Genomic DNA, 15,640 nt, shown 5'->3' on the forward strand with positions numbered 1-15,640 from the left:
CACTTGTGGAACATTAAACTGCCAGCAGCTTCTTAATGTTGGTTTTTATTTTCTCATTAAGATTAAAACATACACCAGTGTTAATTTCCTGTTGCACTTTGACGCACCTGATCCTGCGGCGGACTTTTTGGCTTTGAGGCCAGAAGTTTTCAGTGCTGAGGGTCATTCTGTGTTGTTGAGGGAAAGGTGGAGGGAGTCGGGGGTGAAGGGAGCTGGGAGGCTACTGGGCGGAATTGCCTGTTAATTGAATGCCGGTTTGGATTACACAGATGACTGAGCTTGACATTACAATGGAGCAAGTTCATGTTCACCAACCACATGTATCCTGTGACACCTTTTCATGTTTGTGTATGTATGCCTTTATTTAAAGTTATTATTATTAGCATGTATGACAAAAAGAAAGCAGGAGACACACAGAGCTGTGGAATATTTTTGTTTTCCTGCTACAAAACAGGAAACAGGAGATCCATTCACTGAACTGACAAGCTGACCATCCTCGACTTTTATTGAATGTTGATCCTCTCTGGTCAGAAATCAATATGGACAGAGTCAAAAGAGGCATATTGCAACAGGATATTTAGCATATTGATTCATAAAGTATAGACACATAATGGATTGAAGATATTGGGCACATTCTGAAACAAAAAAGTGGTTGTATACAACAGAGATATATCATTCATAAACACGATATTTATCTCGTTAACAAAAAGAAGCGAGCTAGCTTGTTCGATGTAACATCGCAGTAAAACAACATAATTCAGCAACCCATATTTACATTTGACGCTAACTGAGATTAACATTGTAGTTTTGGCTGCTTTGATTTGATGACAAACAGCGACTACAATTTAGAATTGCAAGTAAAATATCGTAATAACCCAAATGTGCCAGATTTATGACCTTATAAGCATTTCAAAGGGTAACGCAATTGATTTCATACCTCAAAGTTGTTTAAAGGATTTTGTGTCTCCAGAAAGAGCTGCGTAAAATCTGACATCAGTTTTAGTTCATCAAATTTTCCATTGAAACTGTTAAACAATGTTAAAGGGTGCTAAACCAGAGGAGTACTCTTTAAAGTGCTTATAAAGGATTATAGATGTATATGAGTATGTGCATTATACTGGATTTTTTTCTTTATTATTCATTATAAACAATAGTAAGGTAAAGACTAATGTACTAACAACAACAACAACAAAAAAGTTCCTGATTCATCAAGTTTGTAAACATTTGTAAAATTAAAATGTGTCTTTGATGTCACCGATTTGGAAAATTTTGATGCCATCATGCACCGTACTTTGCTGCAGGTGTATAAAGTGTTAAAAGTAACCATCAAACCCTACAGCGTTCCGCCATCATCAGTTTCTCGTCTCTTTCCTCCACACTCCTGATTGGCGGCCTTTGTGCCTTGTAAATGACGTATTTACACAGTGTCAGCACTGGCTTGTGTGGCTGAGCCTGACGCAGGTCGCTGGATGGTGTAGTCATGTTTTGGGGATTCTGATTGGTTAGAGGAAAATACGTTGTAAACGTAGCCACATACACATCACAGTATAATAGTAAGAGCTGAGAGAAAAGGTGAAATTTAGCTTTATCTTAAAATGATAAAATATAAATTATATTTGAAACTGAGAAAATATAAGTTTTGAATTCACTCACCCTCCACAGTGCTACCAAAACGAATGCTGGGATGCATATCAGTGGAGCGGCAATTAGTACACTGCACAATGTGGTGGCTGAGGTGCTGGGTACATAACCATACAGGTAAAAAGTGTCTGGATGTGCCAGGTGATACAGCACTGTGAGCTAGGGGACAGGAAATGGTAAAGTTAGAGAAAAAAAGAGGAATGAAAGCTGACAGTGAGAAAAAACACTCAAATAGGAGATAAAAAAAATTGACTGAATGAAATCACAAATGTACAATTGACTGGATTTTGTATTATATTTATGTATTTTTGGCCACTTTGGGGAAATGAAACAACCTAAAAACACAACATTGATTTCAAATTAAACAGTTAATATGCACATACATATGCATATGGCAAAAGCGTTAGCAAACAGTTGCCTATTTAGACGTCCAGAAGACAGAACAACACTGGAAATTATTTCTGGGAGTCGTGCTTCTGGCCAGTTGGCAAATCTAAATTCATTCAGTTTATTCCCTCTTAATTTAGCTTTGTTTTGGTTTTTGGTAACTGCCATTTGTTGGTGGGCACTGTGGGTTTATTAGGGTTTTAATAGGTTTTTTTGGGGTGGTCAGGGTGGATGGAGGAATATCACACAGGAGAGCAGTGATCAATTCCCATGTGAAAGTAGCAATTTATGTTGTTTCTTTTATCCATGAGCTATTGACAAAGTTAACCATGTTGTTATTGCTGTAACCATGACAACAAAGATTGTATAATGTTAAGGAAGTACTTTTTTTTAACCCAAACCACAAATTTGTCCTAACCCTAACCAAGTAGTTTTTGTGCCTAAACCTAACCAAGCCATGAGTATGTTTATTATTGTAACCATGACAACGAAGGTTTGGTATGCTGTTGAAGGTATGCTGCTGATGGTAGTCCGCGTGTTTATTATTGTTACCATGACAACCAAGGTCCGCAGCCCCTGCTGCCGGAGGGGCACTATTTTAGGAGAGACTGTGCGTTCTTATAGTGTATGTGGTCTCTGTGGCTTAACAAGAACACCAGTATAGTCCTTTAACTGACACCTTGCAAGAATTAAAGTGCCTACTGTACTTTTTTTTCCTGTACTGATCATGTCTGCAGTGAAGTACTTTAAAAGAGATGAGTCCACATTTTCAGGTAAAGGCAGCTTCTCTCTTCTTCATTCCCATATGTGAGCTGAAGAATAATTACTGATATGACAAAATGAAATATGTTAAAAACTCAGCAAAGATGAAAGGCCTGAGAGAGGGAAACAGGGAGAAGTAAAGATAAGTGGCGATGAAGGGCAGCAAAAGATCTGTGCTCAGACGTAATATGAAGAAAATAATGAATACAAATGAAAACATGAGAGGAAATGGGTATTAAAGCAGAGAGCCAGCGTGAAAGCAAGAAAGAGACACAAGGTGAGAAGAATCAAGTGAGAGAGATGCGACCCAGGTGTGAGGACTCACCCCGCAGATGAACGGCGTAACGAACATCCAGCAGTACTTCAGCACAGGGAATGGCTTGTACCCGATCATGTCCTCAATGTTGTCATAGAAACGGTCCGCACCTGCATGGAAGTTGTGGACAGGAGGTGCTGGTCAATAAAAGGGGAAAAATGTTTTGTTCTTGCAGAGAATACAATCCAATGGCATTTATTTAACAGCTATAGTTACTTTTCAGATTAAGTAATTAAATCTAATGTCAATCTAATGACCAGACCTACTGTCACATATGGTGCTGATTTATTGTTGGGAAACATGTCTATTTTATGTTCTTATACACAATGGAGGATACCCAAGCTGTTAGTGAGGAGAAGGGGGAGAGGGGGGAGAACAACCTTCATATAAAACAAATAGGTAAGAGGTGTACAGGGAAATAAAACTCAAAACTTAATCTCAGGAATACAAGATACATATATACAAGATACAAGATACATATATATGTGTATATATATATATATATATATATATATGTATATATATATATATATATGTATATATATATATATAGATCATTGACTAACAGCTGAAGCTGCTGGTTTCAGGCCAGTAGGTGGAGCACTGATCCTTCTGGTTTGGGATAAACTATATAAACCAACTGCTCTCAGTTGAGAGAAAAGCCCTCAGTTGAAGCACTGAATAATTTGTGCTGGTAATACGCTGACAGTGTAACACCTAATTTCTTGTCTACTGAACTCTCCCGGGTTTTGTAACAAATACAGATATCAATACTGAAAAAGGTCAACAGAAATCGAACAGAGAGAGTTTGGAATAACTGTACAATACCTTGCTTTATGATCAAATTACTGTAAGCCTTTGTCAACATTAAAGCAATAGTTTGAAATTTTCTGAAATAGATTTTACTGACTTTTTTTTTTTAACCTTTGAACAGAGCAAGGCTTGTTGTTACCCCTGTTTCTTGTCTTTGTGCTAAGCTAAGATGACTCTGCTGCTGTCTGGAGCCTTATGTTTATGTGTATGCTTTTAGTACTCAAAAAATATCCCTAGTTCACACAGAACAAGGGCCCAATGTATTTCCAAATTGTTACATCTATAAATGAACGCAAGCTAAATATTCTCAAACATAAATTGAGACACAGTCATGTCATCCTTTCAATCTCATCAAGCGTCTCTTTTCATGTTGTTGGTGGAGCTGTTTTAATTTTACTCAGGATAAAAATAAATTGACTCTGGATTTCAAAGTTTTTTTTATCTGAAGCTTTTTTTACAGATAAGATTACACAGATACAGATTAATTGATTATACTGATTAAAAAATGCTGCAGTAGGAATCAAATAAAATGAGGAAAAACAATGAAGCTCATTTTGGCAGCTGCGGTGAATGTAGTGCACCACTGATGATGTTGATATTGTGAGGATAACAGACTACATCATTCATACACTAAAGGTTATCCAATATGACTGACATCATACTAATTTAGAGCTGAATTAGTATACCTTAATGTAAGAGCAGTCTGTTATTTAGAAGAAAAAAATTTCAGAACCTTTTTAGAAAATATTGGAGGTTAGTAAATCACCTTAGTGTTGGTCGTGTAATGCACTAGCCATACATACTTACCATACACCCAGCCAATGACAATAGTCTCAACACAGGCAATGATGAGGAGAGTGATACGACTGGCACCGTAGGCATCAATCAGATGGAAGAGGAGTATCCCTCCCTGAAACATGAGCAGAAATAAAACATGCGGAACAAAAGTCAGGTAGAAAGAGAGATGTAGCTGTCAGAAGGCCAGACAGGCTGTGTTTTTCTACCTTACTGTTTGAACAATACTTTTGGTTTCCTGCAGCCCAGGGCCTGAAAGCAGGGCACAACATTCTCATATCTGAAATACCATGATATGAAATTAAATGTTTTTAATTAACAAGACAAATTGTTTACGGGCAGGTTAGCAGCTCTGCAGGGGTTGTAGATACTTAGGCTTTGAGCTAAATGCTAACGTCAGTATGCAAACATGCTCACAATGGCATGGCTAACAATCTGATATTTATTTTATTATGTTCACCATCTAAATTTAGTGTGTTAGCATCCTTTTTTAGCACTAAATACAAAGTATAGCTGTGGTATTTTAAAGGTAGGTACTGCCATGCTAACATTTTAGCACCAAACACAAAGTATAGCTGAGGAGTTTCAAAGGTACTATCATGCTAACATTTTAGCACCAAACACGAGTTCTAAAGGTACTGGCATATATTTACTACAGTATAGTTTTTATGTAAGGTATTTGATAAAAAACACAACAAAGTAAACTATTACACACAGTTCTGACCAGCTAATGGTGTCAATTGAGAAGTACAATTAATTCTGAACATGAATTTCTGTACCAAATTTTATGGTAATTCATCAAAAAATGTTGAAACATACCATCAAATTCACAAATGTGATTAAAATACATCATAGAAACCAACCACGAATCTTCGACCTGCTAGTGGCACTAGAGGAAACGTCAATGGATCACCAGACAGATTTACCCTCTGGGAACCATGAATGCAAATACAAAATTTAATAGAAGTCCAAATAACCCTTTATTCCACTCTGTAGCAATAGTGGACTGACAGACAGACCAACACTGCCATTTGTAGACAGCAGGCTTCTGCTTTTTTTTAGCAATCATTGCAGAATCTCTTTTAGCATAGATGAGTTACAGGAGTGAGTTAAGTCAGGTTGTAGGAAAGTAGTTTGGCTGGAGTTGGGAAAACACAATTACATGTATTATTTTCCATAATAATGTACAATTACATCTACCTGTTGTTGGTTAAGTTCATTTTCACTACTGAAACAGCCAAGTAGTTACGCTTTTTACAATTGCATAACTTGATTTTATATTATCTACCTTCACAACAGCCTTTTTCTGTCTGTCTTCTTGCACTTTACCTCAGAGATGAACGGCAGCCCCAGCAGGAAGCAAATGATAGCAATGACCAGGACCAGTATCTCTCTGCCTTTAGGCCTCCTCAGGTAACGTGGGAACAGGTCTGTGATGGCTGTGGCCAGGCTCTCTACACACACAAACTGTGGGCACAGACTTGGATATATTTGTAACTAGAATATAATCCTGAGATGCTGTATACTGTATGATGTATTACCTACAGTACCTGAGTGTCTAGGCACAAGAGGATGACCATGACGAAGAAGAGCAAAGCCCAAAAAGATGAGCCAGGCAGCAATGACAAAACCCTAGGAATGGCTATGAAGATCAGATGAGGACCTGTAGAAAGCCCATGAATACATCTGTTAATATATTTTTCTGTTCAGTAGTTTTGAAGTCAAGGGGTTCAAAGTCCTTTTAACACAGTGATTCCCGATTCACATTTTGGCATGTGATCCCTTAAATTGAAAGCCTTCAAAGGCTTCAGGATGGGCATGATTTGTGAAGAATGGAGCTTAAAAGTGTTTTTATTTTTCTTATCTGGGTCTTTCATTTGAAGGAGAGACAGGAAGAGTTAAAACAATACAGCATTCCACAAGAAAAAATAATAAGTGATAGGAAAGTCAGAAAGAAATAAACATAATTTTGTGTAGGATTATTTTTTTCTTACACCCTTAATGATTTGCTGACCTCTCAAAATTTCCTATGACTATTAATAATTAGTTTAATAACTTGCAACCTTTAACTGTATAGTACTTTCCCACAGCGATGCACTACAAGATGCTTTCCAAGTGTTAAAAGGAAACAACAAACTCAGAAAATTAGGACACAGAATAATAAAAAATAAATAAAATAAAACTAACAGCAATAAAACATGAAAAAGAAGTTTCTAGAAGGTCAACATAATTTATCATCATATCACTGGCAACAGTAACTGAAAAGTGAAATGCTTTCATCTGTATCTAAACACAAGATGCCATCTTGTGGACGTTGGTGGTTGTTGTCAAGACTGCCAGCAATAAACTCACAGTGCATAAAAATTAATACAGCAACTGTTTTAGGACCTGAGCAAAAAAGTGCTGAGGGAGAACAAGTGGGGAGTTAACTCACCACTAGAAGCAACGTCTTCAATCGGTAAGCCAAGATCATGAGCCATGAATCCCAGCACTGAGAACACAACAAAACCAGCAAAGATACCGGTTCCAGTGTTCAGACAACATAGTGCCAGACAATCCCTGCAACAGAACAAGAAGGCAAGCCTGTACTGTCAAAGAGGACACAAATGAAAGATTGTACGTGTAATGATGAACCGAGAGAGCGACACGTCTGTGAGTAAGGACACTGACCTGTAGCAGTTGTTGTTGTATTTGTTGTAGCTTCCTAGAGCGGTCAGTACTCCCAGACCCAGAGCATAGGAAAAGAGAACCTCACTCCCTGCATCAACCCATACCTAGAGAGGGCCACATATGACAGTTTCAGGACCTTCATTGTTGAAATAACCTAAAGCATATTCTTTCTATCAACTCCTTTCCTAACAAAGCAACAGAAAAATTATATAAATAACTATTTGTCAGTTCGATACATTCCTACATGATTTTTTTTGTGTTTGTTGTGTCGTTGTGTTAACAACTATGTGAGTGTGTCCCATATGTGTGTTTGTATTTGTGCGCATTCAGGCCTGGGAGGGTGTTGGCGGGTTTGTTTACATGACTGTGTGTCTGCAGGCCATCGTCCTGACAACATCTGGTTAACATTAGAGGCGCCACAGCGCTGTGAGTTGGCAAGGCTCCAAAGCAATACACAGTCCCCTCCTCAGGCCCCCGTGATGGGTCTGACTGACACACAGTCTCGGGTCAGAAATGGAAGCTTCAAGTTTGTGGCAAAGGGTCATCACTTCTGAAACTGGACAAAGAGGAAGCTGTTGTCCTGTGTCCTTAGAAGCATGCATTCTATTTTGAAAGTCGTCTTGGAATGCTCTGCACACATATCATGCACACTGACACACAGACAAAATAAGACACATAAAATAGAGCCCAGAACTATGCCAGAACTCCATTATGATTTCCTGTCAGTTTGAACAAAGAACAGAAACTTGCACGCTAAAGCAAGACTCACTAGCAACAGATCTGTTGTCAGTTTTTAAGAGCATCTGGCATTGCATAACTCTGCTCTCTGGCCCATAACTGCTTTCACCTGCTTTCGACATTACTCCAAAATATATTCTCACAGCTTTTCCCTTTGCGTTCATCCACGAGTAATGCGTAAGGCTCCCACTGTGTTTCATAGTTGTTTTGCAGAGGATACAAGACATCAGTGTCTGATAAGAGCAGCCACATTTTGTCTTCCAACAAGGAAAAGGTAATATGATCAGATGTTTCAATTGAGTGGCATGTTGCATCCAAATGAGATAGTAACAAAGGAATCGAGTTAAACAGACGAAGACTGGAGAAGAAACAAACAAAGCAAATATCAAGGGGCTTCTTCTGATCTTTGTGCAACATCATCCCAGATAAACCTAGATTATTTTCATGTTTACACTTCTCACAGGAATATTCATACAAACATATGCGTACATGAAAATATACATGCCAACATGGGAAGAGGAAGTGATCTGTTCCACCCATAGACAAATGTTGAGGCTTAACCCCTCAGTGATAAGATTTGACTCCTGAAGCTAAGACTCTTGCTGTGAACTGTCAAGAGGAAGAGAGACAGACAAAAGCAGATGGAGGGGGATGTGGAGAGAGGAGTGAGGTGGGGGGCATCCATTTTTGTTCCCCTTTTTGGTCATTGCTGGACAGATGCTGTCGTTGTGCAAAAGCGTTCCAACCAGAATCCATTGATTGATTGAAAGATCTATCGTAAGAACGTAATGCAGTGTGTTGTTTTTTTATGTAAATAAAAATCAATAGTTTGCAAAAGTCAGCTAAAAGCTAGTTATATTGGCTTTTTTGACTATACCCTCAAAATGTGTTAGAAATTCCCCATCGGAGAGCACAGTTTTTGCTCCTGTGTTATGATGTTACTGTCAACATGTTTTTGGACAAACTTCTGAAAACGGATCTTGGTTTGCTTTTCTTGTTAAGTCTCTGTCTTGGGATCAAAACAAGAGTCAGCGCAAAGAAAAATGGGGGGTGGTGGGGTAACAGGACACTGTATTCATCCTGTTAGAAAACAGAGGAAACTAACAGAGACAGAAGTGTTAAGGAATAAATAGAGAGAGGATGTTCTTGTTGGTTGTGAGGCTAACACTCTGAGTTGCAACGAAAGAGCACTGACTATTGATTTGAGAGTCACATTCTGAATTTCAGATGGCAGCACAGTGGCCGCACGGTGCATTGTGTATGTAAAGCAAAGAAAACATTGTTACAAAAACACTTAATTATGACTTTAAGTTCTTACTGTGGGTACAGCAAGTTTTTCGCAGTCAGGGTAGAGGTAATACAACAGGCCATCTGCAGAACCTGGAAGTGTCACTCCGCGGAAGAAAAGGATGACCAGTAACAGGTAAGGGAATGTAGCTGTGAAGTACACCACCTACAAACCCCAAAATGCAACAGGTTATGGTTTCATATGTATTTACAGCACGTGTCTTTTGTTATAGATACTATACATACTCTCTTTTTCTGCATCAATTAAATTTGCCCCCTTGGTGCTTTAGAAAATGTAAACACAACATTGGTATATTACCACCCTAGAAAGTTGACATGACTTACATATTAACAAACAGTTGCCAATGACATATCAAGCAAATACAGGGCAACATAATTATTCAGGGTTCTGGTCACTTGGTGAGTGTAAGTCCAATATTCACTCTCATTTAGCTTTGGTCTCCGCCAACTCCTGAGGGAGATATCTGTCTTTTAGCTTCTGAACACTAACATCGCTAACTTTGTCTGTCTGCCTTTTGGTGCTGGGCAAGTAGCGTACTGTGGGTTTATCCGACTTAATTTCAAAAACGTGTGCATGCTGCAGTTTGAAACACAGTGAAGTTATGGGCTGTAATACCAAAACAACTGGTTGAAAGATGCTAAAACAGTATGTAGAGATGAGGAGGAGAATCAGCTGATAATTCTCCGTGGGTTTGTTACTACAAAAGACCCCTTTCACATAATACAGTCATTTCATCGATTGTATTAAAAGTGTATTAAAAATGATTAACGTAAGAATCATTTCCTATGAATCTTTAGTATGGGAATCCTAGAAAGCAAATACATTGAATGGCTATTGCTGCATAAATAAATATAATCAAAAATAAGTAGTTTGATACAGCAAAAATAAGGATAACTTTGAGTTAAATTCTCACTTTGTTACATCTATACCAGTAACAAAGAAGTGAATACAGATACAAAGAGGGGGAGATGAGCTAAAGACAGCTGACATAACAACTATAAATGAAGGGACTGCAACCTAATTTCCTGTATCCGAACAGAGTACTTGCCTTTCCTGTGGATTTGATTCCCTTCCAGATGCAGAAGTAACATATAACCCAGGCAAGCAGGAGACACAGAGCCAGGTCCCAGTGTACTTTACCCAGGGACATGTCCTCTGACATTCTTAACACACGGTTACTGTGAGAAAGAGATCAGACCCGTAAACACACATATACAAACACAAGCTCTGCAAATAACAAGCAGAATGATGGATGTACAGATGTGCAATGTTCAATGTGTCTTGACTCTGTTACAAGTGGATATATATATATATATATACATATACAAAAATGCCCAAACATCTGCATCTCGTATACAGTTGACTTTGGATGTCGTCAGTTAACATTATAAAAGCTGCGAGGAAGAGAGCTCACATTGTTCTCATGATGCAGCACAGATGTATATACAGAGCTATTTGCCAATACCTCCTCTCACACCAAATCAGGAGATTATCATGTGAAGCGAAGCAGTCATGTTTCAAAATGGCTAAAAATTAGAAAAAAGAACGGGAGGCAAACAACTTTCTATCAAAGTTGGAAGTTGAATATGGTGGTGTGAGCGGTCTATCGTGGCCTCTAAGGAATGTAACTAGCTTGTTTTCCCTGCTGTGTGTGGGTGGCCCCAGTTCGCCTTTTGTTGATTAACTATTAGCATCATGCTCACTAGGCACCCCAAGAGTAAAGATGTCGACTTGGTATCTGGGAAGCATTAAGAGCTATTGCTGAGGAATGTTCCACCTAAAGATAATCTCACTGGGGATGATGATATTACTGTCAAAGTTTTATTTCATTTATACATTTTTTTTGATGTTTAAAGATTATAACTGCAAGTGAAGTGGGTGTGTTTCTTACAGCCAAAACTCCTGTTCCGGATTCTTCATTATCATGAATGGATCCGTCACATTCCTGGAAAAATGACAGGCAGGTAAGTAAAGTGAGCTGAAATCATAAATCATCTCTTTCTAAACAGTCAGACAATATAATCAATATTGTTTTAAGGGATGTTAAATCTGCAGTGCGGAACTTTTGATTCCCCCATGTGGCAGTGAAAGTAATTACACAAAACCTGTCAGAGCATGCTTAAGACGTACAAGTTGATCGCCTTCTTTTTTACACTGTAATCCTTCCTCTGAACACTGAGTTTCTTTCTTATGTGGAGCACCAGAAATTGCTTCCTAGGTTTTTCAGCCATAGGCTCTGCCATACTCTTAGTTGCTGTAGCCTACTCCATCTCTGTCACTACGGATGATATTGATATTCGGCAGGTGTTTTTTATGTCTGTGGAAAATTTTGTCAGTATGATAGCATCACAACTGTGTAAGATACAGTCACGAAACTTTACATTGAGGTCTTTACTGAGATCAAAATGAAGGCCGAGTTCGAAGAGTTCAGGTGTGGTCTGAGTTCTAAGTCAAGAACATCAATATGTTGTCTCGGCAGGTGTGATCGCAAGGCGAGATGGTCCTTTGGTTTTTCCTTACATATTATACAAAAATGAATGACTTGTTAATAATAAGATTCACAGTTGCTGGTTTGGGTATTCTATTCTATTATATTAGACAAAGAAAGGCTAGCTGTTTCCCCCTGTTTCCAGTCTTTATGCTAAGCTAAGCTGACCGGCCTCTGGCTGTAGCTTCATACGTATGAGAATTGGTATCAGTTTTCTCACTTAACTCTTGCTTGACACCCTACTTTTAGTACTGGGTGTACTTTTCACCCCTAAACTGTCCCATGGCAGCAATTAATAGTGTTGGTTTTCATTACAGAAACAGATGTAAGACTCTCCACCTTGGAACACATAAAAGCATGGGTGTGTCCTGAAGATGCTAAATCTATGGAAGCCAAGGCTAATCACATATTTCTTATTATTCTTTTTATGTATCACATCATCATGATGAATCCCTGCTATGAATTCAGTAGGTGTGACAAAATTATACACTGATAGTTCACCAGGTACAGCTCAATAATGAAGATGCAACTTACTCATAACCGCTGTTAAACTGAAAGTCGCTGGGTGAGGTGATGTTGTATAGAAATGACCAGTTGAAGTCAGGGCGAAACAAATCAGGGTTGGCAAAGATGCCAGCATGAGTATGACATGAATCTACACGGTTGAGGAAAGAGAGATAAAGATGAGATTGATGGTGCACACTTCACAATGCTAAAATGTGTGGGAGGATTCACTTGTGTTTCTTCTGAAGCAAGATTTATAGTGTGTGTGTGTGTGTGTGTGTGTGTGTGTGTGTGTTTGTGTGTGTGTTTGTGTGTGTGTGCGTGTGTGTGTGTGTGTGTGTGTGTGTGTGTGTGTGTGTGTGTGTTCAATTCCATACTGCTAATGAAATACAGATGTGCCTTACCAGAGTTCCAAGAGTTGTCACATGTGGACCAGGGCAGAGGACTTCGAAAGGAGTTAATCAGGTAGAAGATAGCCCAGGCCAATATCACAATAAAGTAGATGTTTAAATAGGTCACAATCACTTGGGACGCAATGCCTACCCCTGCAGGACAAAGTGAGTTTTCACATAGTTAGTGAAAGTTTTTCGTTGTCTGTCTTCTTCTGTGTTATGCAACAGTGGCACCTCCTCTGTATTGGCTTGGTTCCCAGTCTCCAGCACTGTTTGTATACGTGTTATAGATTTTTATAGATCACTTTGATTTAACATTACAAGCATTTCATGTGAACAATGAACCACCAGAACTGCCCACAATCTACACAATGTTCCCTTTCACTTAGCATTTATTTTAATGTATCCTCTGGCCTGTTTTTAGATTTAATCTCCTACTATTTTTACATGATTTAAGAATGTGCATGACTGCAAATGGCCATATATGTTTCCAATAACAATGAAGAAAATACAATGAAAAACAGGTATTCCTTGCATGCCGAACGACTAATTATTGCATACTACTACAAAAATCTGTCATGAGCCTTGTTTTTACCCTCAAACATGGGGCATATCTTCCTCCAGGCGGTGACCCCGCCCTCACTAGTGTACTGGCCCAATGCCGTCTCCAGGAAGAACACAGGGATGCCACAGAAGAAGAGTAACGTAAAGTATGGGATGAAGAAAACACCTGAAAAGAGACACAGATGAAGAAGTCTCTCATGTACGCGGTGTGAGGCAGGGGTTCTGCAAATACTGGCATGCAACAAATCCCCTACATATTAAAAGATACTGAGGAAATTGATTATGTAACTAGCTGCAAGGGGAATATCTAAGATCAATCTGTATAGAATGGAGTTGTAGTGAAATTACACCATGCCTACTAGTACTGTGTAAGATAGGACCCCATATACAGAATTATTATGTATAATGTCAAACTTAAAGTTATCTTTTGGGGACTGGAATCTTTACTGAAGAATCAAGCTAAGATTTGACATTATTAAATGTTTGACTATGATGACAACAATGGAAATCCAGTTAGCCATTAAGATGATGAACAATAAAATTGCCTGTAAACTGTGCTTTCATGTAACAGACTTTTAAGACTTTTGGTGCCCTTTGTCTTTGACCTCCCATGATCTAATGGTTTTCCATGTCTTATTTTGTTGCACATGCAAACATGCATATACATGTTGTGTAGTGGCATGCAAAGCACATGAGCAGGCACACCCGCAGTTCCAGGATGCAAAACTATTACTCAACCTCAGCAGCCATTTATTTAATGTCTCAGCCATCAAAAGCTCCCGCACATGTCCAAAACATGTTCCTCACCTCCTCCATTCTTGTAGCACAGATAGGGAAACCTGAAAACGTTTCCAAGTCCAATGATTTGCCCAGCCATGCACAATATGAATTCCGTCTTGTTGGCCCATTTCTCCCTTGGCTGAACCCCTTCATCAGGAGCCCCTTTGTCTGGCCCAGTGTTCCTAACAGGATCTCCTCTGGCAGTTTCCTCAGCCATGGTCTCTCAGTCTTCTGCATGAACATATAATAAACACTTGAGTGAAATGTAAACTATGCCTCTTATGTTTGCTCCAGCTGTATGCAGATATGGAACAGAAGTCTTTACAATTTTACTGATAATTCTCCTATTTATCTTAGTAGCTCCCACAACAGTAGCCTTTTTAACAGTCTCTTACCCTGGTTAAAGAAAATAAATGCAAAACATATTCTAATGAGCCAATTAAAATTGTCTAGCCTTTAAAAAAGATTTGAATGCATGTAACTCACCCGTAGGTTTACGGTGGGTGCCGACCACAAAGTCCTTGACTGAACGAAGTTAGAAGAAAAGACATATTGTAAAGTGGGGAGTGGCCTGAAGGATGTCTGCCACACAGCCGTTTCCCCATGCACAGGAGCGCGTGCAAAGGTTTGGTGGAAGAAGTCTGCAGATGGTTAAGCAAAAGAAATTGCAACATCACAATGTAAAAACAATTCAATAAAATATAAAATAGCTGAGAAAATCGTGCAGCACCCCCCCCCCCAAGAAAAACAAAACAAAACACCACTCCCGACCAGTTCTTTTTCTTTCTCTATCTCTCTCATATTAATCCCTATAATTCCAAAAACCTGTTTGAGTTGCAAGATGGAACATGTTAAATTTTCGTTATCATTAGGTTTTTCTATGTCCCAGTTACTTTTCTTTAATTCTAGGTATAGGCATTGCATATCATGCATCTTCTTCTCTACCAACAACCTTTTATATCACAACTACTGTACCTATGTACTACTAATTTTGCGTACTTCATTCGAGCAGTGATTTTATGGATCGTTTCTATACCTGACAGAACAAACTGAGGGTAGTAAAGCTCGGCGTCAAAGGGAGGAGTTACATCATATTGACGCATTAACGTGGAGTGCGTGACGAACCAGGAAATAAAAGTAAACAACGCACAGGAAGACGAAAATGTTATGCAGCGTTAGTCATCTATTCTCGTGCCGACTTTGCGATTTTTCTGGTGCTTTATTAATAATGCATGAAGGATTTATTTCCCAATAAGGACAGGGAGCCAATTAGAGACAGGCTGAAAACTGGTAAGACACCCGTAGAGTTGAGAGGAGTCGGGTGCGGCAGCCGCTAATGATAGCTAGCTCGATATGGCAAGTTCCTGTATTATTTGAATGTGTTAACAGGATGAAATGCCCTCACGACCATGGCTTAAAAACATCTCCTTGACGTTAGGTTTGTCTGACGAATAAAACATCATCTTGCCCCAACGCACCCC

The 15,640-nt window shown here is 38.9% G+C and overlaps 2 protein-coding genes across 3 annotated transcripts in view; one reads left to right on the forward strand and one right to left on the reverse strand.

The window, feature by feature from the left end:
* Window positions 1-335: 335 nt before the first annotated feature.
* On the reverse strand, window positions 336-14,843 carry LOC111671926 (sodium- and chloride-dependent GABA transporter 2-like). Its single transcript, XM_023429177.2, has 16 exons — window positions 14,646-14,843; window positions 14,187-14,390; window positions 13,411-13,545; window positions 12,828-12,968; window positions 12,454-12,574; window positions 11,323-11,376; window positions 10,480-10,609; window positions 9,441-9,575; window positions 7,385-7,488; window positions 7,149-7,273; window positions 6,265-6,377; window positions 6,044-6,181; window positions 4,727-4,829; window positions 3,116-3,216; window positions 1,654-1,800; window positions 336-1,494 (listed from the first exon to the last, which is right to left on the reverse strand). Exons 2-16 carry the CDS (start codon window positions 14,374-14,376, stop codon window positions 1,327-1,329), a joined length of 1,905 nt encoding a protein of 634 aa, XP_023284945.1. The 5' UTR covers window positions 14,377-14,390; window positions 14,646-14,843; the 3' UTR covers window positions 336-1,326.
* Window positions 14,844-15,279: 436 nt separating this feature from the next.
* The window catches only part of LOC111671906 (protein mono-ADP-ribosyltransferase PARP11-like), a 4,698-nt gene continuing 4,337 nt past the window's right edge, over window positions 15,280-15,640 (forward strand). The window contains exon 1 of one of the 2 annotated variants that reach the window (XM_087180096.1): window positions 15,280-15,449. In XM_087180096.1, coding sequence (XP_087036222.1) covers window positions 15,392-15,449 — 58 coding nt within the window. In that variant the 5' untranslated portion in view covers window positions 15,280-15,391. Of the gene's footprint in view, window positions 15,598-15,640 lie in introns of both variants that reach the window. The other variant, XM_023429146.2, reaches the window with a different exon arrangement.

The sequence above is a fragment of the Seriola lalandi genome, unplaced genomic scaffold (genome assembly GCF_002814215.2).
Source record: "Seriola lalandi dorsalis isolate HSWRI2012SDOR001 ecotype SW California unplaced genomic scaffold, Sedor1 jcf7180002054889, whole genome shotgun sequence".
NCBI classification, from domain to species: domain Eukaryota; kingdom Metazoa; phylum Chordata; class Actinopteri; order Carangiformes; family Carangidae; genus Seriola; species Seriola lalandi.

Bases quoted from the DNA above. Each gene is read 5' to 3' on its own strand.
- LOC111671926 (XM_023429177.2), bottom strand. From the start codon at position 14,376: ATGGCTGAGGAAACTGCCAGAGGAGATCCTGTTAGGAACACTGGGCCA. The intron at 9,576-10,479 runs GCAAGTACTCTG...TGGGGTTTGTAG, and splicing joins GAATCAAATCCACAGGAAAG to GTGGTGTACTTCACAGCTAC. The intron at 1,495-1,653 runs GTGAGTGAATTC...CTAACCAATCAG, and splicing joins TTTTGGTAGCACTGTGGAGG to AATCCCCAAAACATGACTAC.